The sequence below is a fragment of the Epithele typhae genome (assembly GCF_022376455.1).
Source record: "Epithele typhae strain CBS 203.58 chromosome Unknown BXZ73scaffold_151, whole genome shotgun sequence".
Lineage (NCBI taxonomy): Eukaryota > Fungi > Basidiomycota > Agaricomycetes > Polyporales > Epitheliaceae > Epithele > Epithele typhae.
Window position 1 is genome coordinate 41,148 of NW_025954342.1, and position 19,252 is coordinate 60,399.

Here is a 19,252-nt window from a genome sequence, read left to right on the forward strand (position 1 = left end):
TTCCGCCTGGCGATCATTACAACAGTTTGAACTCTCCTGCCTTCTTCGACGGCTATAATCATAGAAATCAGAGTTCCTCGACGATCCCGACCCCAGTGCACATCGGCGACTTCTGGCAGCCCGACAACCACGCCGCGTTCGTGCGGCGCCCAGGGACGCCCGCCGTCCCCCACCGGAACGTTGCGCAGCTCGTTCCTTGAGCCTGGTCTCGGCCCCCGCCGTCACATGTGCGCCCATCGCTCTGAAAGGAGCCCCGATGCCACCCTAACTATAGTACAGTGCATTTCAGGAGGAAACCAAGATTTCATTTTGTGTGCTCGCCCACCGCTGATCCTTGCTCTCGACGTCAAAGTGAGCATGGCTTTGCCCGCTCCAAAAATCCACGTTTCCGCCTCGAAGGCGATCACGCCTACACGGCTCGTCTTTGCGCGTTCCACTGTCGCTGGTTTGCCGTCGTGACCTGCGAAGTCTGCGCTTCCTCACACCCGCATGTTGGCGTAGAGGTACGGACGTAACTCAAATACATGACATACACGTGTCATGGCGCCGTATATCCGTGCCGTTCAAGCACTTTGCAGCACTAGCTCTTTTGGGGACCTCGAGGTGAGCTTCTGGGCTGTAGTTCTGCAACGGGACTGATTGAAGGCGTGTAGTTCATTGGCGCGGACGCGTGACCTAAGCTTCGACGGCATACTTATGACGGCGCCCGCGCCGGACATATACCTCTGGCAGATAGGCGCGTTTGGTCGCTACTCCTGTGACCTCCGGCTGGTGCGGGAACGTCGAATGGTGTGGCCTTTTCCGTCACCTAGACGTATATGTAATCTAGGCGCCATGAAAATTAAGGCCGGGCCCACCGTAGTGCTGACGATGCTGCAGAACACGCTCCAGGTCCAATTCATCGAGGCAGCGTCCCGGCGCTCCCGAGATCTCGGCGTGGATGTATCATGTGGGTCGTATCGATACCGCAAGAGCTGAGCCCCCGATCAAGATGGCTCAACAAAGTTCACACCCTGGATGAGATGCGCGCTGAACTGTAATGTGATTTCTCCCGGATCCAACGGCTTCACCGTCCGCAATGTCCGATCGAGTTCACACCACTACGTACCAGGCGCCACCTCGATAGACTTTGATACAGTAATACGCGGACATACCCCTCCGTAAGTCCGAATTTCTCGAAGGACGCATTCTTTGCTCACATCCGGGCGCTTTCCTCGCCCATATTAAAGCACATAAAGAGGATCTACTGTCCACAGAGCGCACCATCATAGAAGCGCATCCCCAGCACCTCTCTGTGGCGATCTGTCCCGAGCATCTCCACCGGGCCCGACATACCATCGTCCTTTTACCCTGCCTTATCTCGATCCCATACCGACCCTAATCACAGACGATATTCCCTACGGACCCGTTCCATTTGTACCAGCCGCTCGATCCCCCGATCACTATGGGTCTCCACCGCAGCGCCCGCAGCGCCCCACCCTTCCAAAGCGACCTACCGCTTCCTGCACTCCCGGAGATCTCAAGGAATGTGAGCGACCCTGGCGGCGGGGACGCCGTGAATATCCACGAGACCAGTGCGCGTGGCGCCCTAGTAGACCGCCACCACCCCCCCAGCCGCTCAAACGCTCTTGGACTGGTGCTCTATCCCACAGCCTCTCCAGGAACCCCGGTCAGCTCGTCAGACATGCACACCCGACGCACAGCCGGACTTGGCGGTGGCGTCCGAGTCTCCCCCGCCAGCTGGGCTTTCCCCCACCACGAGCCTTCCGCACCGGAGCACATGATCCCACACCCTATCCGCCACGCTCTGGTCCAGGTCCAGGCGTTCATCGCCTCCCTCGCGCCGCGCACTTTAGATCCGATATCGCCGCTATCTTCCTCCCCTTCCCATTGACATGGGACCTCCGCGCGTCGACCTGGCCCGGGCCCTACGGCATCCCTTTCGACGTGCCTGCGTTCACGTCAGGGCGACAGACGTGCCGCCTGATCTTCTGCCCTACCGCGGACACGACGGACCTTATCGCCGTCGAGTGCGTTTCCCGGGATGCAGGGCCGCTCACAGTGGGGGACGTCGTGAACACGGTGTCGCAGACTCTGTATGCGCCTGGGCTGCCGGTGCCCTTGGACCGCGTACGGCGGGAGCGGGCGGCGCGCAGACGGGCGGAGAGGTTTCATGGAGCGGCGGACGAGGCGCTGAACGTGGTGCGGCTCATCGATTTGTACCCGGACGGGTTGTCGACGTTTCGAGGACTCAGACAGTGCGCAGATCAGGGCGTGGTGTTGGTAGATTTGGGAGCACGACAGTAGACGGGGTGAGGTGATAACATAGCCATGAAGTAGGCCACCCGTGTAGGATAAAATGTTCTCAGAAATCATTGCGAGCCTGCTATCTGTATGGCTTCGACACCTTTGGTTCGAGGCGAACGATCTGAATTGAGTCTAAGTACCTGTAGTTTCGCTTCATGAGCTTTAATTTGTAAAAGATGCAAGATCGCAGCGTTCAAGAGTCAAAGCGTCGAGTGATGATTTCATCTGGAGTGCTCGAGCTACTTATTGGCACACACGGCCGCCTGCGTGACCAGCACCGCGTCTGGTCACAAACACGTGATCCAGGGAACGTTTCAGGTGTGAAATTTGCTGACGCTGGCACCTTCCTCGAATTCGCCCTCTCACATCCACCTCGTCGTCGTCTTCCATTCATCGTCTCCCACCCATATGACACAATACCTGCTACTCCATGTTCCCGAATCACGGCCGCCGACGCCTTCCACGTTTCTCACGCACACCTCGCGCGTAAGTCTTCCGTTTCTTGGGAACTGGGGCATCGGGGCGTTCTCAAGCGTCCCATGAACTCATCTGGGCATTACCACACGGTTCAATTTCGTGAAGTAGATATTATGTGCAGCTTCAAGAAATGTGCGCGCATATAGCTAGCCTTGTAGCCTAAATAAGAAGTGGTATGTTTGGTCTTCGCGAATAAGCACGCAACCGCCACTGACGGCAGCCAACAGCATCGTTGAGCTTTCCCATGATGACACCATGTTATGGGAACTGCCAAGCTCGAGCTATTATTGCGGTCCACTGCTACATCCCGTTCAATAGCCACGCTCGTCGTTCGTTCGTCCTCCTACGGGGCCACGTATCCCACGAGTCTCTTCGCGTGTAGTTCAACCGAACCATGTGCTCGTTCAAGGCCGCCCATGCACTCATTTCTCCCAGTCATTCTCCCCTCGCTGTACGAGATTCCACTCAGTCTTCAGCTCACGGTCAAGCCGAAGGTGCCTCAATCGTGCGCAGTTTCTCCCACATCGCCGTCCACAAAAACTGATTTAGAGCGCCTTGTATCAGGGTACAAAAGGGACGACGATCGCCTCGCAAAGCCTCGCGAACGCGAAATACGCATTGAGCACTGACTAGATGAAGTCTTCTCTCCTCGCGCTTCTCCCCCTCTTCCTGTCCGCCTATGCGGTCCCGGCCGCTCCAGGTTGGAGCTTCGACCTGAAGAACGTCACTTCCGGAATCGTCGCACTTGAAGCTATCGTCGTCTCGCCGACCCTTGTCATCTGGTTCGACCGTGCCTCAAACGACCCCCTCCAGATCAACGGCCATTCCGCCTGGGGAGCCTTGTACAACCTCGAGACTGAGACCGTCACCCCCCTCGATGTGCTTTCCAACTCGTTCTGTGCCAGCGGTGCGCTGCTCAGCAACGGATCCATGGTGTGTGCGCGTTTGGCCGCACCATACACGATACTAATCACCACTACAACGTCTAGGTCAGTCTGGGGGGAGACCCGGACGGTTTCGTAGGAAACCCTGGTATCCTGAACGGGACGCAGGCGCTCCGAATCTTCGAGCCCTGCGCATCGCCCACCGGAGAAGGCTGCACGCTGTTCGAAGATCCAGCGACGCTTCACCTCCTCGAGACCCGCTGGTATCCCTCCTCCGCCCGTATCTTCGACGGCAGTCTCCTAATTGTCGGAGGCATGCACGAGGACACGCCTTTCTTCAACACAGACCCCGCGCTCTCTTTCGAATTCTTCCCGCCCAAGGAGGACACACCCCGCCCGTCCGAGTTCTTGAAGCGCAGTCTCCCCGCGAACCTGTTCCCTCGGTGAGTGTCACTGGAGGAAATCGACCTTCACCGTTGCGCTGACTACGCGCGCTCTTAGCATCTTCGCTCTTCCCGACGGAAAGGTCTTCATGGTCGCTAACAATCAGTCCATCATTTACGATATCGAGGCCCAAACCGAGACCATCCTCCCGGACATCCCTAACAACGTTCGCGTCACGAACCCCATTGATGGCTCCGCAATCCTTCTCCCACTCTCTCCTCCCGACTACACCCCCGAGGTCCTCGTCTGCGGCGGCTCCGCCGTCGACCCCGACGGCATCCCCTCCACGGCACTCAACGCTCATATGCCCGCCACGTCGCAGTGCTCGCGCATCACGCTCACCAAGGAGGGCATAGCCGCCGGCTGGCAGGTCGAGCATATGCTCGAAAACCGCACTATGCCCGAGCTCGTCCATCTCCCGAACGGCCAGGTGCTCATCATCAACGGCGCCGGCACCGGCTTCGCAGCGATCGGGTCGGTCTCGGACCCCGTTGGCAACGCGAACGCCGACGACGCCGTGCTCGTGCCCTCGCTCTACACCCCGGACCTCCCCCTCGGCCATCGCATCTCGAACAAGGGCATGCCGAACTCGGGCATCGCGCGCGTCTACCACTCCTCCGTCACGCTTACCCCACAGGGCAACTTCCTCATCGCTGGCAGCAACCCGAACCCGAACACAACGTTGGCAGCGCCGGGCATCAAGTTCCCGAGCGAGTTCCGGATCCAGACCCTCGACCCGCCGTTCATGAATGTGGCGCGGCCGCGGATCCTGAGCATGCCCGAGAAGATCGGGTTCGGCAAGACTATCACCGTCCCGATCTCGGTGCCGGCCGCGCTCCGCCGCGCTGGGTCGAACATTCAAGGTGCGTCTTGTTGCTGGCTGATCGCGCGGATCACAGTGCACAGAGAGCTGACGAGAGCGTGGTAGTCTCGCTCATGGACCTGGGCTTCTCCAGCCACGCGTTCCACTCGAGCGCGCGCCTCGTCTTCATGGACGCGAAGATCGCGCCCAACGGCAAGTCACTCACCTTCGTCACGCCGCCCAACGGTCGCGTCTACCCTCCTGGTCCAGCGACCATCTTCCTGACCATCGACGACGTCACGAGCGAGGGCGCGTGGGTCATGGTTGGCAGCGGTAACTCCCCGCCGACGCTCGAGTAGAGGCTACGACGAGTGAGTGTAGTAGGGATTACGATTGAAAGCTAGTGTTACAGGTTCTTCTTCCCCGTGCGTGTTTCCAGCATCCTTCATCACTCGCACTCGTCGGTTTCGACGATGAAGACATCCTCCTGTGCAAACTCCCGCGGCGTCTCCCACTTCAGCGCCTTCCGGATCCCCATGAACATGCGATCCTTCCCCAAGTAATCAATCTTGATCGGCCTCCGCGATTGCGGATACTTGTAGCGTTTCAATCGCTCGTGCCTCGCCTTCTCCACCGCGCCCAAGTACTGCTTGATGTAGAGTTCCTCCTGGGTAGAGACCTCCTGCTGCAGCTTGACATACAGCGCGTCCATCAAGTCCCCGACGCCGACGCTCCGCCCGTCCGTCCTCCGCACGCGCACCGCGCACGCCGGCGCGTCGGGGAAGACGAGCACGAAGACCCTCAGATGGACGTCCGTCCTGTCCTGCAGCGCGATCGCGGCGCACTCCAGCCTCTCCGCGGGGATCCGCCCCCAGGTCTTGCGCACCCACGCCGCCGACGGCGGGTGCATCATGTCCCAGTGCAGTTTTCCCGGCCGGTTGGGGTGGTGGTGCGGGAACGCGAGCAGCGGATCGATGCGCACGGCCCTGTCCTTGCACAGCTGCACGGGCGGCGGGTGCGGAGTCGACGGCGGGCGCAGAGCTGGCGGAGGGCGCGGAGTCTGCGCTCGATGCGGGGTCTGCGCGCGACGCGGAGTGTCCAGTGGACGCGGCCGTCCGGCGGATGTGTGGACGGGTGCCGTGGGCGTGGGCGTGAGCACGGTGGCGGGGGTGAGGGGAACGTTGCCCCAGTAGGCAGGGGCGAATCCGGGGAGGGGCACGGGGCCGCGCGAGGCCGTCCACTGTTGTTGTTGAGCTTGCTGTATCCGCTGCATTTCCTGCTGCCTCGCGACCTCTCTCTCCCGCTCCTCCCATGGTGGGCGGCCGTAGGCGGCACCGGCGGCGGAGGTCTGGGCGCACGGCACCGGCGCGTAAACCATCGGGATGGAGAAGTAGTATGGCGGTGCGCCTGCAGGGAAGTAGTACGCTGGCGGAGCCGCCATGGTCGGAGGGGACTGCTGCGCCCGCGCGGAAGAGGTGGTAGGCGGGGGAGAAGACGGGATGGGGAATTAGATGGGATGCGGCCCTCGGACGGGGCTTTATCGATATCGGACTGCGCGTGGATGGAAGCGGCACACGCTCCGTTGTGGGTCCCAATCACATCAGCACGCCCCGCGGTGCCTTGCGACCTGATTGCCCACACACACGTGTTCCCCCGTATTCTCTTCTGCGCATACGGCTGAACACACAGGTGCAGAATTATTCGTTGGAGAGTGCTGGCCGTTGCTGCCCTCAGTGGCGTCCGGCTCCCGGGGTCGCTGGAGGGCGGCTTGAGCTGGGAATCATCACACTCTCCCAATCGCCGTCCGAGTTCAACAGGCGTCTGGCGTCGTTTCAACTTCTGGTCGCTGACTTGATAATCCGGTTGTGGTAGTTCCAGAGTGAAACAATCGCACCTCGAGTACTTACTACTAATATTTGTAATACTCGGAACCCGAAGGGCGCGGACGTCGAGGCTGACGCGTCGAGACTGTGGTACTTCTTTTAGAGGGCGAGGTGCGTACACGACCACTGGATGAGGGTAGCGTGCTCGGTCGTCAGCTTCGAGGGACAGGCTGTTGTCGCGACGGACGCGGTCAATCCTGGGTACGGTAACGGACGGCGCCGGTGGTGCCGGGCCGCTACCCGGGCGATTCAACCTGTGTAAACTGCGTTCAAAACTACGCCAGCTACTGAGTGTAAGTATCCGGTTTGCATTGGGAAAGCACTCATCATCGTGTGCGCGCCAGTGCCTGCAGAGTCGAGGAAGCGATCGAATCTAGATTGGCACCACTTTCACACGCACGGGCCGCGTTTGTCCAGGCACGCACTGCGAGTCGCCACATCTGTGACCTCCCCAAATTCTCCCCAACTGCACGGTCTGTGCCTCAAGACTCTACGCTTTTATATGTGCTCGTTTCAACTGCACATTGTCCATCGTTCCTTCCAACTAGAAGAATCCCGCCTTCCACGTGGCCGAATACGCCAAACTTGTCTTGGCGCAGCGTCCCCGATGTCATTTTGGAGGGGAAATGCGTTTACTTGTTCTTTATCGATGCTGTGGAGTGCGCTCGTACGTCTCTTTCTCATATCGAGCGCAGCAATGGGGGTGCCCGGGTGTCTTGGCGGCGATCCCGTTGACGATGGGATCACTACCACGGTCGGGCAGACCACGACGTCCCTATGGACGATTATGAGATAGGCAGTACCCGTATTCTCAGTGTATCAGTCGGATTATTTGTCCGACGGCTACTCTGGGTGGGGTTGCGGTACCGTTTTGCACATTTTGGGTCATACATAAGCTTTTTGGGGCTGGGAGATCGCGGGGCGTCCGTTCGCAGCTCAAGCGAGTAGTCTCAAATGCTACGCGGCTCCGAGAGCAATGGGATAGTAGTCTGGGGGATGATACGGTCGTGAAAATATGAAAGTTCCTCTCTTGGGCAAAGACGGCCTAAATGGCTTTGAGCCACGACTGTACGCAGACCGCATACATCGCAGTGCCAGGGTTGCAACCAACCCCCTGTAAGGCCCATGGTTGCAACCAGGGCACAGTTGCAACCGTACCATGGTTGTAACTATACTAGTGTAGAAGTACTACCTCCAATGATAGATAATTATTCGAAGGAGCTGTAACCCGTTTTCTGGAAGTCAAAATGATCGCTGCCCTCAGGAATCGAACCATCGACCTTACACTGCGAAAGCGCCAACGGTGCGCCCAACCACTACACCATGAATCCTTGCTTCCCTATACATGTGTATAGACTATGACATCAACTTTATGACTATTATGTATTAGTATCCTTATAACGACGATCACTTTTCTTGTTGCTTCACGGTTTGTGATGATATTTTGGCTGTCCCGTCGCTTTCTCTCGTTGTACGGGGCTCGCGGCTGCACCAGTGATCGGTGTTGCAGGGCACACTTGTGCTCCATAGGAGTGGCTAACCTACGGTAAGGGGCTGGGTATGAGAATTAGTGCAATGAGGTATGTACACGAGTGCGCTTCGTATGGGTCCAACCGTGCTTCGGTTGTAAGTATGGTTGCACTCATACAAAGGTTGTCGCGGTTGTAACCGTGGTATGGTTGTAACCATACAGCGGTTACAACCGTGTCGCCCGTGTCGCGGTTACAACCGTGTCGCGGTTACAACCGTGTCGCGGTTACAACCGTGTCGCGGTTACAACCGTGTCGCGGTTACAACCGTGTCGCGGTTACAACCGTGTCGCAGGTCGCGGTTACAACCTGTCGCAGGTCGCGGTTACAACCTGTCGCAGTTGCGGTTACAACCGTGTCGCAGTTTGCGGTTACAACCGTGTCGCGGTTACAACCGTGTCGCAGTTGTCGGTTACAACCATGTCACGGTTACAACCGTGTCGCAGTTACAACCGTGTCGCAGTTACAACCGTGTCGCAGTTACAACCGTGTCGCAGTTACAACCTTACGGCGGTGGTTGCGACCGTGCTTCGCTTGGAACCCCGACACCAGCGTGTGGGGCGCATGAGCGCGTGGAGCATGGACGCATGCCTATCAGCCCAGTACAACCCTACAAGTACTTGGTTTTCTATTGATATCCTCTCCGTTGGACATAGGCAGTGGGGGCGGCGCAGAGCCCTCCCGTTCGGACGCTCTTCTCGTCAGCCCTAGCAGGCACCCGCTTGGACCGGTCGTGTACGGACAGGGACCATGGTTTGGGCCGCCTCGCTATGGCCCCGTTGTCAACACGGGACGGATGCGGGAGACAAGAGGACGTCATTAAGACACCGACGTCATTCGAGGCACGCCCGAGGTGGCTGTGCCCCAGGCGCGCCTCGGGGCCTGAGCGCTGAGCTCGAGTCCGAGTTTCTCGGACTCCGGGGTTCTTTGCGCACGCCCAGCGCCCGGGCCGCTCCCCGCCCCGGTTTTCCCGCGCCTCCGCTACGCCTGCGCGCGCGGCGCTCAAGTTCGCGACGCCGTTCCTCTGTCTCCTCACTTCTCTCCCTCCCTCTCTCCCTCGTTCTCTCCCTCGATCTTCGCTCTTCAAACTCTTCTCTTTGCTCTCGCTCTAGCTCTCGTCATCATGGCTGCGATGCACCCCGGCCACAGAGAGGTGAGCGTTCCATTCTGGTGCAGATCGCGCGTGCTTACCCTTTTCCGCAGGTCCTCGAGGCCATGATGCACACGAGCTACACCGAGATTCCGGTGGGCAGAATAATGGCGGTGAGCTCTCTCCTTCTTATCTCGCCCGCCGCGCTCACCTTCGCCTGCCAGGCTCTCCACCACGGCCTCGGTGCCGAGACCTTCCGGCGGGGGAACAAGATCCATGTTCGATTCCGCGCGGGCAGATGCCGTCTGCGTGGCGCCAACGAGCAGATCGAGAAGTTCCATACGGTGCGTCGTTTCGTTTTGCACTCTGTCTCGCGCGCGCGCTGACATGGCTCGACAGCCCCACGACCGTCTGGGCAACGTTAGCGGCCACCACTGTCACATGTAAGTTCATCTCCACCCTGCGCGCGCGACTGTTGACGATACTTGTGATAGAATTGGCCGTTGGATTATCAACACCTTTAACTTTGAAGGCCAGCGGTTCAAGCACTGGGAGTGGGAGCTCGTCTGTCGTCGTCCGTGGCAGGCGCCCCCTTGAACGCCGAGTAGCCCGTAACGTACCGTACCGTAACTTAACTCTTCGTAATGCTTTGAAACCCCTCTTCCATCGTGTTAAGCTTGAAAGGTTATAGTATTAGTTGATGTTCGGTCATGTATAGTACTTGTATGTCGCACCCATCAAATATATTTCCTCTCCCCATGCACGTCCGCTCCCGCTGTCACTGAGAGAGGATTCCGAGCGGCCACTGCAAGGTACATTGGCCGGACTCACCGCTAATCATCCTCCTATTTCCAGTGATACATGCGCATCTCTTCTGTTCATCTCATCCCGGGCACCCACAAGGCGCGTCCAGGGACTCCAGGGTTCTTTGCGCACGCCCAGCGCCCGGGCCGCTCCCCGCCCCGGTTTTCTCGCGCCTCCGCTACGCCTGCGCGCGCGGCGCTTGCTGGCTCGCGCGCGGCGCTCAAGTTCGCGTTGTTCCTGTCTCCTCATTTCCCTCGCTCGCTCTCTCTTTCGCTCTCTCCCTCGCTCTTCGCTCTTCGCTATCTTCTATTTTCTCTCTCTCTCGCTCTCGCCATCATGCCTGCGATGCACCCCAACCACAGAGAAGTGAGCGTTCATTCTGGTGCAGATCGCGCGTGCTTACCTTTTCCGCAGGTCCTCGAGGATATGATCCACACACGCCACTCCAAGCTGACGCTTGGACGCATCGAGGAGGTGAGTATTCCGTTCATTATCTCGTACGCAGCGCTCACCTTCGCCTTCAGGCTCTGCATTACGGTCTCGGCGCCGAGGTGGTTCGCCGGGACAACACGATCATCGTTCGATTCCGCGCGGGTAGGTGCCGTGTGCTCGCCGCGAACGACAACGTTGAATCGTTTCATGCGGTATGTCGTTCCGTTTCGCATTCGGTCTCGCGCGCACGGCTGACATGGCTTCATAGCCTCACGACGGCAGAGGGAACGTTAGTGCCCACCACTCTCACCTGTAAGTGCATCTCTACCCTGCGCGCGCGACCGACGACGAGACACTTTACAGAATCGGGCGTTGGATAGTGAAAAGCTTCAACTTCGAAGCCAAGCGTTTCAAGCACTGGGAGTGGGACCTGATGTGCCGTCGTCAGTGGCAGGCGCCCGCTTGAACGCCGAGTAGCCCGTAACGTACCGTACCGTAGCTTAAACTCTTCGTAATGCTTTGAATCACACGTACATCTTTTTTGCCTTGAAATTCTGTAGTATTAGTTCATGTTCGGTCATGTACAGTACTTGGATGTCACCCATCAAATATATTTCGTCTCCCCAGCCATGTCCGTTCACACTGTTACTGTGAGAGAGGACATCACCCATTCAGAGCGGGCACTGCAAGGTACATTGACCGGACTCACCGCTGACCATCCTCCTCTTTCCAGTGAGACATGCACATCTCTTCTGCTGATCTCATCCCGTCACCCATAAGGCGCGTCAAAATGCACTTCGCAGGCGTCGCCCGTTGGTACGTGTTCCACCAACTAACCCTTCTCACATTCGCGCACACACACAGTCCGCTCCCCCAGTGCCGCGCAGTAGACGTGCGGATGGCGGCGCGCTCTCCTAGTGCGCGTTTGGTTAAAACCGCAATGCTGTCGTGCTCGCGTTCGCCGTGAACCTCTCACGTCCGCCCTTGCGTCCGCGCTTCGCCTTGATGCGTCGGCATCATGTGGTACCCTCGGACATCCAGCCGGGGACAGACTCGATACCTGCTGGTCGATGCACTTGCACACGGCGAGAAAGACGCGGGAAATGGGATGTATGTCTACTGTGTACTGGCCTACACTGCTTATTCTGTACGTCGTGAACGCTTGCGCCCGGCCTGAGGAGCATTTCAATACAGCACACGTCGAGGTACAAACTCCGCTTTACCTTATTTTCACCGACATTCATGTCAAAGCTCTTCTGAAATATTGATTAGCTAGTGAGCTTTGGCCAGGCAAGGTACGTACGGAGTGGAAAATCTTCTGGTCATGACCCTTTGTCTCCCACAGGTGGATAATCTTCGACGCGTGCAGAGGCCAACGGTTACGGAAAGAACGGATCATGATCACGTTCTGTGCAGGAATAGGTTTATCGCTCTTCCTTGCGATCCACCGGGAACGGTAGTGGCTCCAGTACCAGATATTACCGGAGTCGAGGTCTAAGATCTCCGACGGGTCGTGAGGGCCCTTCTTCGTCTCCCCCTTGTAAGCCTGGAGGAGCTCTCCGTATGTCTTCCCTTCGTTCTGGATGAAGAACGTCGAAGGAAGGGCGAACTCATCGGCCTGAGAGCCCCTCAGAGCCTGCAGGTTCCCGAAGTAGGGGAGCACGCACCTTCAGCCAAGCGATCACCATCAGTCCGTTGCAGCCCTGCTCCAGGTCGAAGTTGAACACCAGCCGCAGAGTGTCTTCGCCCTTCAGCAGGTATTCATCCCACTTCAGTAACTCGGCTCCCAGGTTCTTGCTCTGCCCCGACTCTTTCTTCCTTAGGAGGATCGCGAAGGTGAGAGCGCTCAACGGTATATGGTCGTCGAAGCTGACTTCCTCCCAGTTACCTCGGATCCAGTGCTCTAATTGTTCCCCAGCATCCTTCAAGCTCCGGAGAAAGGGTGTGTCTTCCCAACGGACCACACCAGGAACGACACCAGCGCGCACAAAGAAGGCCCGCTCTGGACCCGTCTAAACGCATCTCAGTACATGGTTGGTTCAACAAGAAAATCCACTCGCTCCTGCCCAATACTTGCCGTGCATACTTCCGGTATGGGGCTCCTGGGCCATTGTGTGTTGTGAGGATGGTAGTCTAGGCGCAAGGGCACCGTGGGCGATGAGGACGCGGGGGCGGCGAGGACGGCACTGGGACGCGGGGGCGGCGGGACGCGGGGGCGGCGGTCTCTTCACTCCCTCTACATTCGCATGATAATTGAGCCCCTGGATCCATCATTCCGCTCTCCAGCGCGACGGCTTGATAAGCCTCTATCACCGCCGTGTCCATTGGGCTGTCGATCATAGGTCATGCAAAGCACAGCGACGCGTCGAATTCATGCGTCGTACCGCGACCATATCTCCGTCTCTCCGTCGCCGAAATGTATGTTTCTCCCACACCATGCACATGTATCTACTTCGTACTTATATATCCAAGCCACAGTCCTCAGTCTGACAGCTCAATTATGTCATCCTCCAACTTAACACGTGACGACGTGGCTTTGGACGGCGAAGGCAGGATACCAGAAGCCGTGGGGACTCTACCCAAGGACCAGGTCATGGGCGTTGCGTTCGTCGTCCTGGCAGAAGACGTCTGTGTCAACAGGTCAGCGTTGGGTTTCTGCGATAGTGCCGTACGTTACCTGTAGCATTGGCACCCTTTGATTGAGTGCCCCGTTTGACGGGCGGACGGCGTTCTGCATTACCATCTGCCCGTCCATAAGTATGAGTGAGGTCACGGGGACGGAGTAGACGTACCTTGGTTATCGCTCTCAGGGACGGGTCCAAGATACGCAATGCAGAGCCTAGTCCAGGTACTTCTCCATAGGAGAAGGTCTTGAACAGAACGATGGGCTCCTCGAGGTGCCTGACGAGGGAGATGGGGTCCTCGCCGGGCCAAAACGCACGCCATTGTGTCTGTTGACGTTCCCATACCCAAGACTTGCCATGCCGGAATAGCTCGGACTGAAGTTGTGCGATGTCGTCAGGGATGAAGAGGACGTCAGGACTAAAGCCAGCCTTTTGATGTGCCGTGGTGGGGCGTCAGCTGCGCCGACACGCTTAAGCAACCGCACGTACCATGGTCCACAACAGGGCTACGCGTGGGTGTGTCGAATTTTCGACGCCCAGAGAGCTGAGAAGGTCTTCGTCGCCCGTTTGACTTCGTGCTTGTTCCCAATAGGTGTAGAAGGTGCTGAATTGCAGGCAGCATCCCACGTCAGTGGAGCGAAGGAACAACTTGTGGATATCGCTCAAGGTGATCGCCATCGGTTCAGAGGAGATTTCTTGCCACTCCTGCCTCATCATGTCAAGACGACGGAAGGCGTGTACAGGGCTCAGAACCTTCTTCAGCCTGTGGTTCAGAGCAAGGGATATCTCCCCATTGCGCGCGTACACCGGAATCTCCACAGGCGATTCATGTTTCTGTGGAGCACATGTTCAGACGTATGTGTTGGACAGATGAGGGGGTAGTATTGCTTACGTCTAGCCAAACCATCGCATCGACCAATTCGTCGCCCTGTCGTTGACCTAGAGGTGTCGGGGACTGTCGTGCACGTCAGCAGGTGATGTATAACGTGTTGGGGTGCAGGTTCTTACCCTAGATCTCCCTCTCGGAGGTGGAGTGGAGAGCCTTTCGTGCTGCTTCGCAGCGTTTTTGCCCTTAGATATCCTCGAGGTGGTGCGTTTGCGCGTCGGGGACTTCGACGATCGAGTGAGGCCGCGCGACGTGCTCATTGAAAGACGCACTCACCTTGCGCCGTGAGGGCACCTCTTGATGAACTCTGGCCGTGACCTTGGCCTTGGCCTTCTTCGCCGCTGTTAGCTTCGAACGGTTGTCATCGCGCGGACGCAACGCCATCTCCGCGGCGATGATGTGTTGAAGAGATTTGAGCATGTTGACGACGTCGGGGGTGTCATTGTACTCCTTAGGGTTGGGCTCCCGAGCCATGTCGTAATATCGTTGGGCTTCGATCATCCGTAGCTGCTTCTCCGGCGGCCCAGGTTGTGGTGGAAAGAACACCTTCAGGCAGAAGGGGCACTGTGCGCGTTTGTGAGCGTGCGGGGGGTTTAGTAGGACACGTATAGCACCACTCACCTTCACTGAAGCCGTTCCTGCGTGGCCTATCTTGTACACAGGAAACGCTGGGACCTCGCGATCGATAGTCTGGCCACAATGTGAGCAATTGGAACCGACTGCGTCTGGGAGCCTGTCTGACAGCCCAGCCAGACACTTTTCACGGATGGGGTCGGTCATGGTCTTGACGTCGTTAAGGTTGCGACCGCGTGTCACCAAGTGAATGCCCTTCTTCGTCGAGTACAGACGGGTTATGAGAGGTAGAGACATGTTACGGGTGAGTGTGATGGCTGGACGGCGCAGCAGGTCAAGCTGAGGGAGACGGGCGGGTGGGGGACTGGGCGTCGTGCTGTCGGGGAGTTCAAGCAGTCGATATCACCGGCGGTACGTGTGTGGATGGCCTGAGATGTACACGCGGTCGAGTATTTCCCAAAGAACCATCAGACCGCTTCCAAACGGTCGCTCTTTTCGGAGTCTGACGCCCCACCCTGTCCATTGCCGCTCCCTAGGACTGACCGCCGAACGGAGTCCCGGGGTCTGGGGCGGCTGTCTGAGCGTCGTCGCCCGGACCCCCTGCCTGTGCATCATCTTGGGTAGCGTTGATGGTCCTTAATCTGGGTACGATCAGTTTAGTCTCAAACACAAGGTATCGAACTCACGGATCTAGACCCCTTGCCCTGGCACTAGGCCGCCTTGTCCTGGGCTTACTTGTGACGCTGTTCGCGTAGTCCACTACGCTTTGGAGAAGTGCGCGTAGTTTCCTAGGCGCAATGCTGGCCACGATCTCAGCTACACATGAGGTCAGCGCTTTCCCTTGTTTCAGACATGCGTACATACCGTCGGTCCTCGTCGTCATATTTGATGTGTCTTCCTCAGCCATCCAGGCTATGTGCTAGGTGTTTGAGATCGCCCCGTTGCCGTCTGGCTGATATTACATTCCTCTGCACTAGGCCACATGGGACGGCGTACTCTATCTATCCTATCATGTGTTGGATGGCATGTCGTTGGGGTCCACGTCGTTGGGGTCCACGTCGTTAGGGTCGATGTCCATGTCCCTTGACCCCTAGCACCGTCCCTCGCATCGGCGGCATCGGCATCCTCCTCATTGGGCGCGTGCGCGTCCTCCTCCGCGGGTTGCTCGGTTTTGATACGAGGCTCGAGCCCCTCGAATTTGGGAAAGCTCAGACGAGTCTGCACGGAGAACTTGGATGAAGATGAGCGATAAGCCTGTCCCCAGATTCCTCGCCGACACGCTCACCTTTGAATGCCACGCCTTCCCTTGTTTGCCCGCCTTCTCCCATTGCAACATGATCTCACTCGCGTTAACCGGCCAGGAGTTGTGAACGTTGCGTAACAGGACGAGCGAGCCAGATGGCGCTCTTTCGGATGGGCATCGGGGAACCCATTGGGAAGTGCGGTAATGCCAGAGACGCAAAGACGAGTGAGGCTCACCCTGCGCCTGGTCAAATACTCCAATGGATTTGGTCTTGCCTTCGACGAGTGCCTTGCACCTTTTCAGCAGACGATGGTAGGTAGCGCCTTCCATGTTTCCAACCCAGCACATGTACGGGGCCGCGCTTTCGTCGGCCTGAGGGAGTATAAATGGCACACCCGACATCCGTATGGCTTGAAGTACGCACCTCGATCCAGGCCAAAACCACCGTGCCAGAATCCATCCCACACTCCCAAGGCAGATCGTAGCGTTGAGAGGGGCCAGGGTTCCCCCGTTCAGCGCACGATCCCATTCCCTCAGCTCCTCCGCCAAACCAACACAGAAGCCTATTTTTGACCCACGGAATAGCAGAGCCGGCGTGTTGGCGGAGATCTCTATCGTGTCGCTCTCGTACCGTTTGAGTTCCCAGAAGCCACGTTGCCACGCGTATATCTCATCATCGTAATCGCCGAGGTACTCTTTGAGGACTTGTATGTCGGAGAGTCGCATGGAGTTTTGACGCACGTAGACGTAACGCCTTTCGGGCCCGGTGTCTGCCTGGGGGCTGATTAGAAAGGCCCTCGAAACACGTACAGGACGTACCTTCGCCCAAGCCAACATGGGCATTAAACCCCTGCTCATGGGTGGTTCAGACGAGTACAGAGGAGCGCAAGCGCAGGCTGGGCGTCGGGGCAGTGTGGGTGGGGGGTACAGGATATTGGACGGGTGGGGACGACGGAAGATGAAGGACGTGCGGGATGAAGGATGGCGGGAACGGAAAACGAGGGACGGAAGAGGGGTCGCTTTCACTCCCAGGATCAGTCCCTCCATTCTCGCCGTGGGTAGTACCGCTTCCCCTAGCGTGCGCGCGTGCTTTCTTAATGTAAGCAATCTGGAGAATACGAAGGCGGCCGATTACATGGACTATGGAGATACCGGAGTATGCAGAACTACGGACATGACACGCGCACGGACAAGTCGCGCGAGGACGATTCGCGCGCGCGATGAGACCAACGATATAGTCGTGGAGGACTGACTACATCCTTCCCTTCTTCTGAGTTTTTTTCCCACCCCTCGCCTTGTTTCCAGCAGCAGCCGCCTCCTCATAATCAGAGTCACTGGCAGAGGTATGCAATCAGAGCCATATTTCGGGCAACCATACGCACTCACCGCTGGTCACGAGACCTCTTCTTCGATGGGCCGGCCTCCGACGGTCCGGTGTCCGACAGCTCCGCGCGTGCTTGCATAAACACCTTATCTCTAGCTGCACGCTCCGCGTCTTCGGCGTCCTCCATGGTCGCGGCGCTGACATTTGGGTATGAGGCAACGCTGACATGCGTGATATCAAGTGCTTACCCTCCATTTTCTTCGTCATAGCGCGCCGGCAACTGGCCTCGGGTCCGTCGTGTCGGGAGCACCCTCTTCTCAGTCTCAGGGGCGAGTTTCTTGGCCCTCCCCTTCCCCTTTCCAGAGCCCTCTAGCCCAGGCTCCAACTCGGCAGGCGTGGGTGCACCTTCTCCATGATTGGAGTGTTCATGGGAAGGAGCGGTTTGACCTGACTTCTTACGATGACGAGGCTTAGGTGCAAGGGGGGCGTTCTCTGCCGAAGAGGCTGTAAGCCCGACATAGGTAGCGACCAATAACAGGGCTCACCGTTCTTCTCTAAGGGACCGTTTTTGCCAGTGAGCTTTTCACGAGTATTCGTGCGGGGGAGCGGGGGGAGCGTCGCGGCTTGTGTGATTGGAGTCAGAACCGGACGCCCTCAGAATGGATGAGCGCTCACTTGGGACAGAAGGCGCGGTGTTCTCCGCCGGCTCAGCCTGGGTGCTGGTGCTCGCCCCAGCCTTGGCCCGAGTATTCGTACGGGGGAGGGGGGGGGGAGGGGGAGGGAGCGTACGGCGGCGCGGTGTTCTCCGCCGGCTCAGCCTGGGTGCTGGTGCTCGTCCCAGCCTTGGCCCGAGTATTTGTACGGGGGAGCGGGGGAAGCGTCGCGGCCTCTGTGGTTGGAGTCAGCCATGCAACTGAAGCCGTAGAAGATTGCTGACCCTCTTGGTCGTCGCTCGAAAGGACGGGCACGCGAGGGTTCTTCTTGGTAGGCGCCGACCTGGATCCCGCGCCGCGCTCTATTCGAGAACGTCCTATCAGCGCAGATCTATCAGCGTAACAGATACGCGTACTGGGAGCGGGTTGCTGGAAATCTTCGTCGTCAGAGCTCGAGAGCACGGGCTCTCTAACTTTTTTCGTGCGTGACTTAGATGCACCCGCGCCGCGCTCTTCTCGTGGACGTGTGGTCAGCGCACCGCCGTAAGGGTAACCGGCATACATACTGGGAGCGGGTTGAAGCTCTTCGTCGTCGGCGGGTGCGCGAGGTTTCTTCGTGCGAGGTGCCGACTTGGTTCTACCTGCGTCACGCTCTGGTTGATCAATCATCAGTGGGGACACTATACATGAGGGCGCAACTGTCTACGCACTCGCTTTTGAACGCTTGGGTGCATTCCCGTCTCCAGGTTGTGCAATGGTGACCTCGAAGGTTTCCCCGCCTTGATCGAGGCCTTCTTCTTGGCGCCCTCTGCATATACTTTGTTAGCCCTTGTGAAGGGCATGAATGGAACGTCGCATACCGAAGGCAGGGGCTGAGTCGCTGTCCGCTTGCTGTCGCGCACCAGCATACCCATTAGCGTTCGTCGTGCCATTGCGGTCATGCTCGGGCTCGCCTGGCAAGGGGAGGGTGGGGTGTCAAACGGGTTTCGAGGAGGACCAATATGACGTACCGTCTGAGGCCTTGGTGACCCCACTGAGGTAGGCAGGCTTCCCGTAGGTCTTGCCACAGGTCTCTATTGGTGGCAACTCGTCGTTGTCGTTGTCGTTGTCGTTGTCGTCATCGTTGTCGTCATTGTCGTCATTGTCGTCGTCGTCGTCGTCGCAGTCGCGGTCGATTGACCTCGTCGTCGTCCTCCGTGTCCGTGCGCCATCGTTTTTCCTCTGGGAAACGTTAGGGAATGATCAAGAGAGCTTTTTATAGCCACGCACCCTCTACCATAGCATCCGCCCATTGCCA

At 58.1% G+C, this 19,252-nt stretch overlaps 4 protein-coding genes across 4 annotated transcripts; 2 read left to right on the forward strand and 2 right to left on the reverse strand.

Moving 5' to 3' along the window:
* Positions 1-3,417: 3,417 nt before the first annotated feature.
* On the forward strand, positions 3,418-5,273 carry BXZ73DRAFT_57364 (glyoxal oxidase precursor; the record flags this gene model as incomplete). Its single annotated transcript, XM_048021572.1, has 4 exons — positions 3,418-3,717; positions 3,774-4,111; positions 4,170-4,975; positions 5,041-5,273. 4 exons carry the CDS (start codon positions 3,418-3,420, stop codon positions 5,271-5,273), a joined length of 1,677 nt encoding a protein of 558 aa, XP_047871242.1.
* Positions 5,274-5,362: 89 nt separating this feature from the next.
* Positions 5,363-6,355, reverse strand: BXZ73DRAFT_108276 (uncharacterized protein; the record flags this gene model as incomplete). The annotated part of the gene is made up of 1 exon (XM_048017119.1): positions 5,363-6,355. The coding sequence occupies one exon, from the start codon at positions 6,353-6,355 to the stop codon at positions 5,363-5,365; it is 993 nt and encodes a 330-aa protein (XP_047871243.1).
* Positions 6,356-9,449: 3,094 nt separating this feature from the next.
* On the forward strand, positions 9,450-11,118 carry BXZ73DRAFT_83003 (uncharacterized protein; the record flags this gene model as incomplete). The annotated part of the gene is made up of 9 exons (XM_048023836.1): positions 9,450-9,479; positions 9,530-9,589; positions 9,641-9,760; positions 9,816-9,859; positions 9,911-9,980; positions 10,635-10,694; positions 10,745-10,864; positions 10,921-10,964; positions 11,016-11,118. The coding sequence occupies 9 exons, from the start codon at positions 9,450-9,452 to the stop codon at positions 11,116-11,118; spliced, it is 651 nt and encodes a 216-aa protein (XP_047871244.1).
* Positions 11,119-11,792: 674 nt separating this feature from the next.
* BXZ73DRAFT_83004 (uncharacterized protein) lies at positions 11,793-19,176 on the reverse strand (the record flags this gene model as incomplete). The annotated part of the gene is made up of 26 exons (XM_048023837.1): positions 11,793-11,825; positions 11,876-11,908; positions 11,956-12,288; positions 12,320-12,664; positions 13,330-13,395; positions 13,445-13,651; positions 13,766-14,110; positions 14,169-14,231; positions 14,285-14,386; positions 14,439-14,726; positions 14,784-15,052; positions 15,279-15,376; positions 15,422-15,551; positions 15,824-15,953; positions 16,021-16,273; positions 16,403-16,752; positions 16,798-16,828; positions 17,235-17,312; positions 17,365-17,499; positions 17,551-17,806; positions 17,848-17,925; positions 17,978-18,038; positions 18,495-18,608; positions 18,666-18,763; positions 18,816-18,908; positions 18,966-19,176. Coding segments are annotated over 26 exons (4,200 nt in total), but the record flags the coding sequence as incomplete, so codon positions are not given.
* Positions 19,177-19,252: the final 76 nt, after the last annotated feature.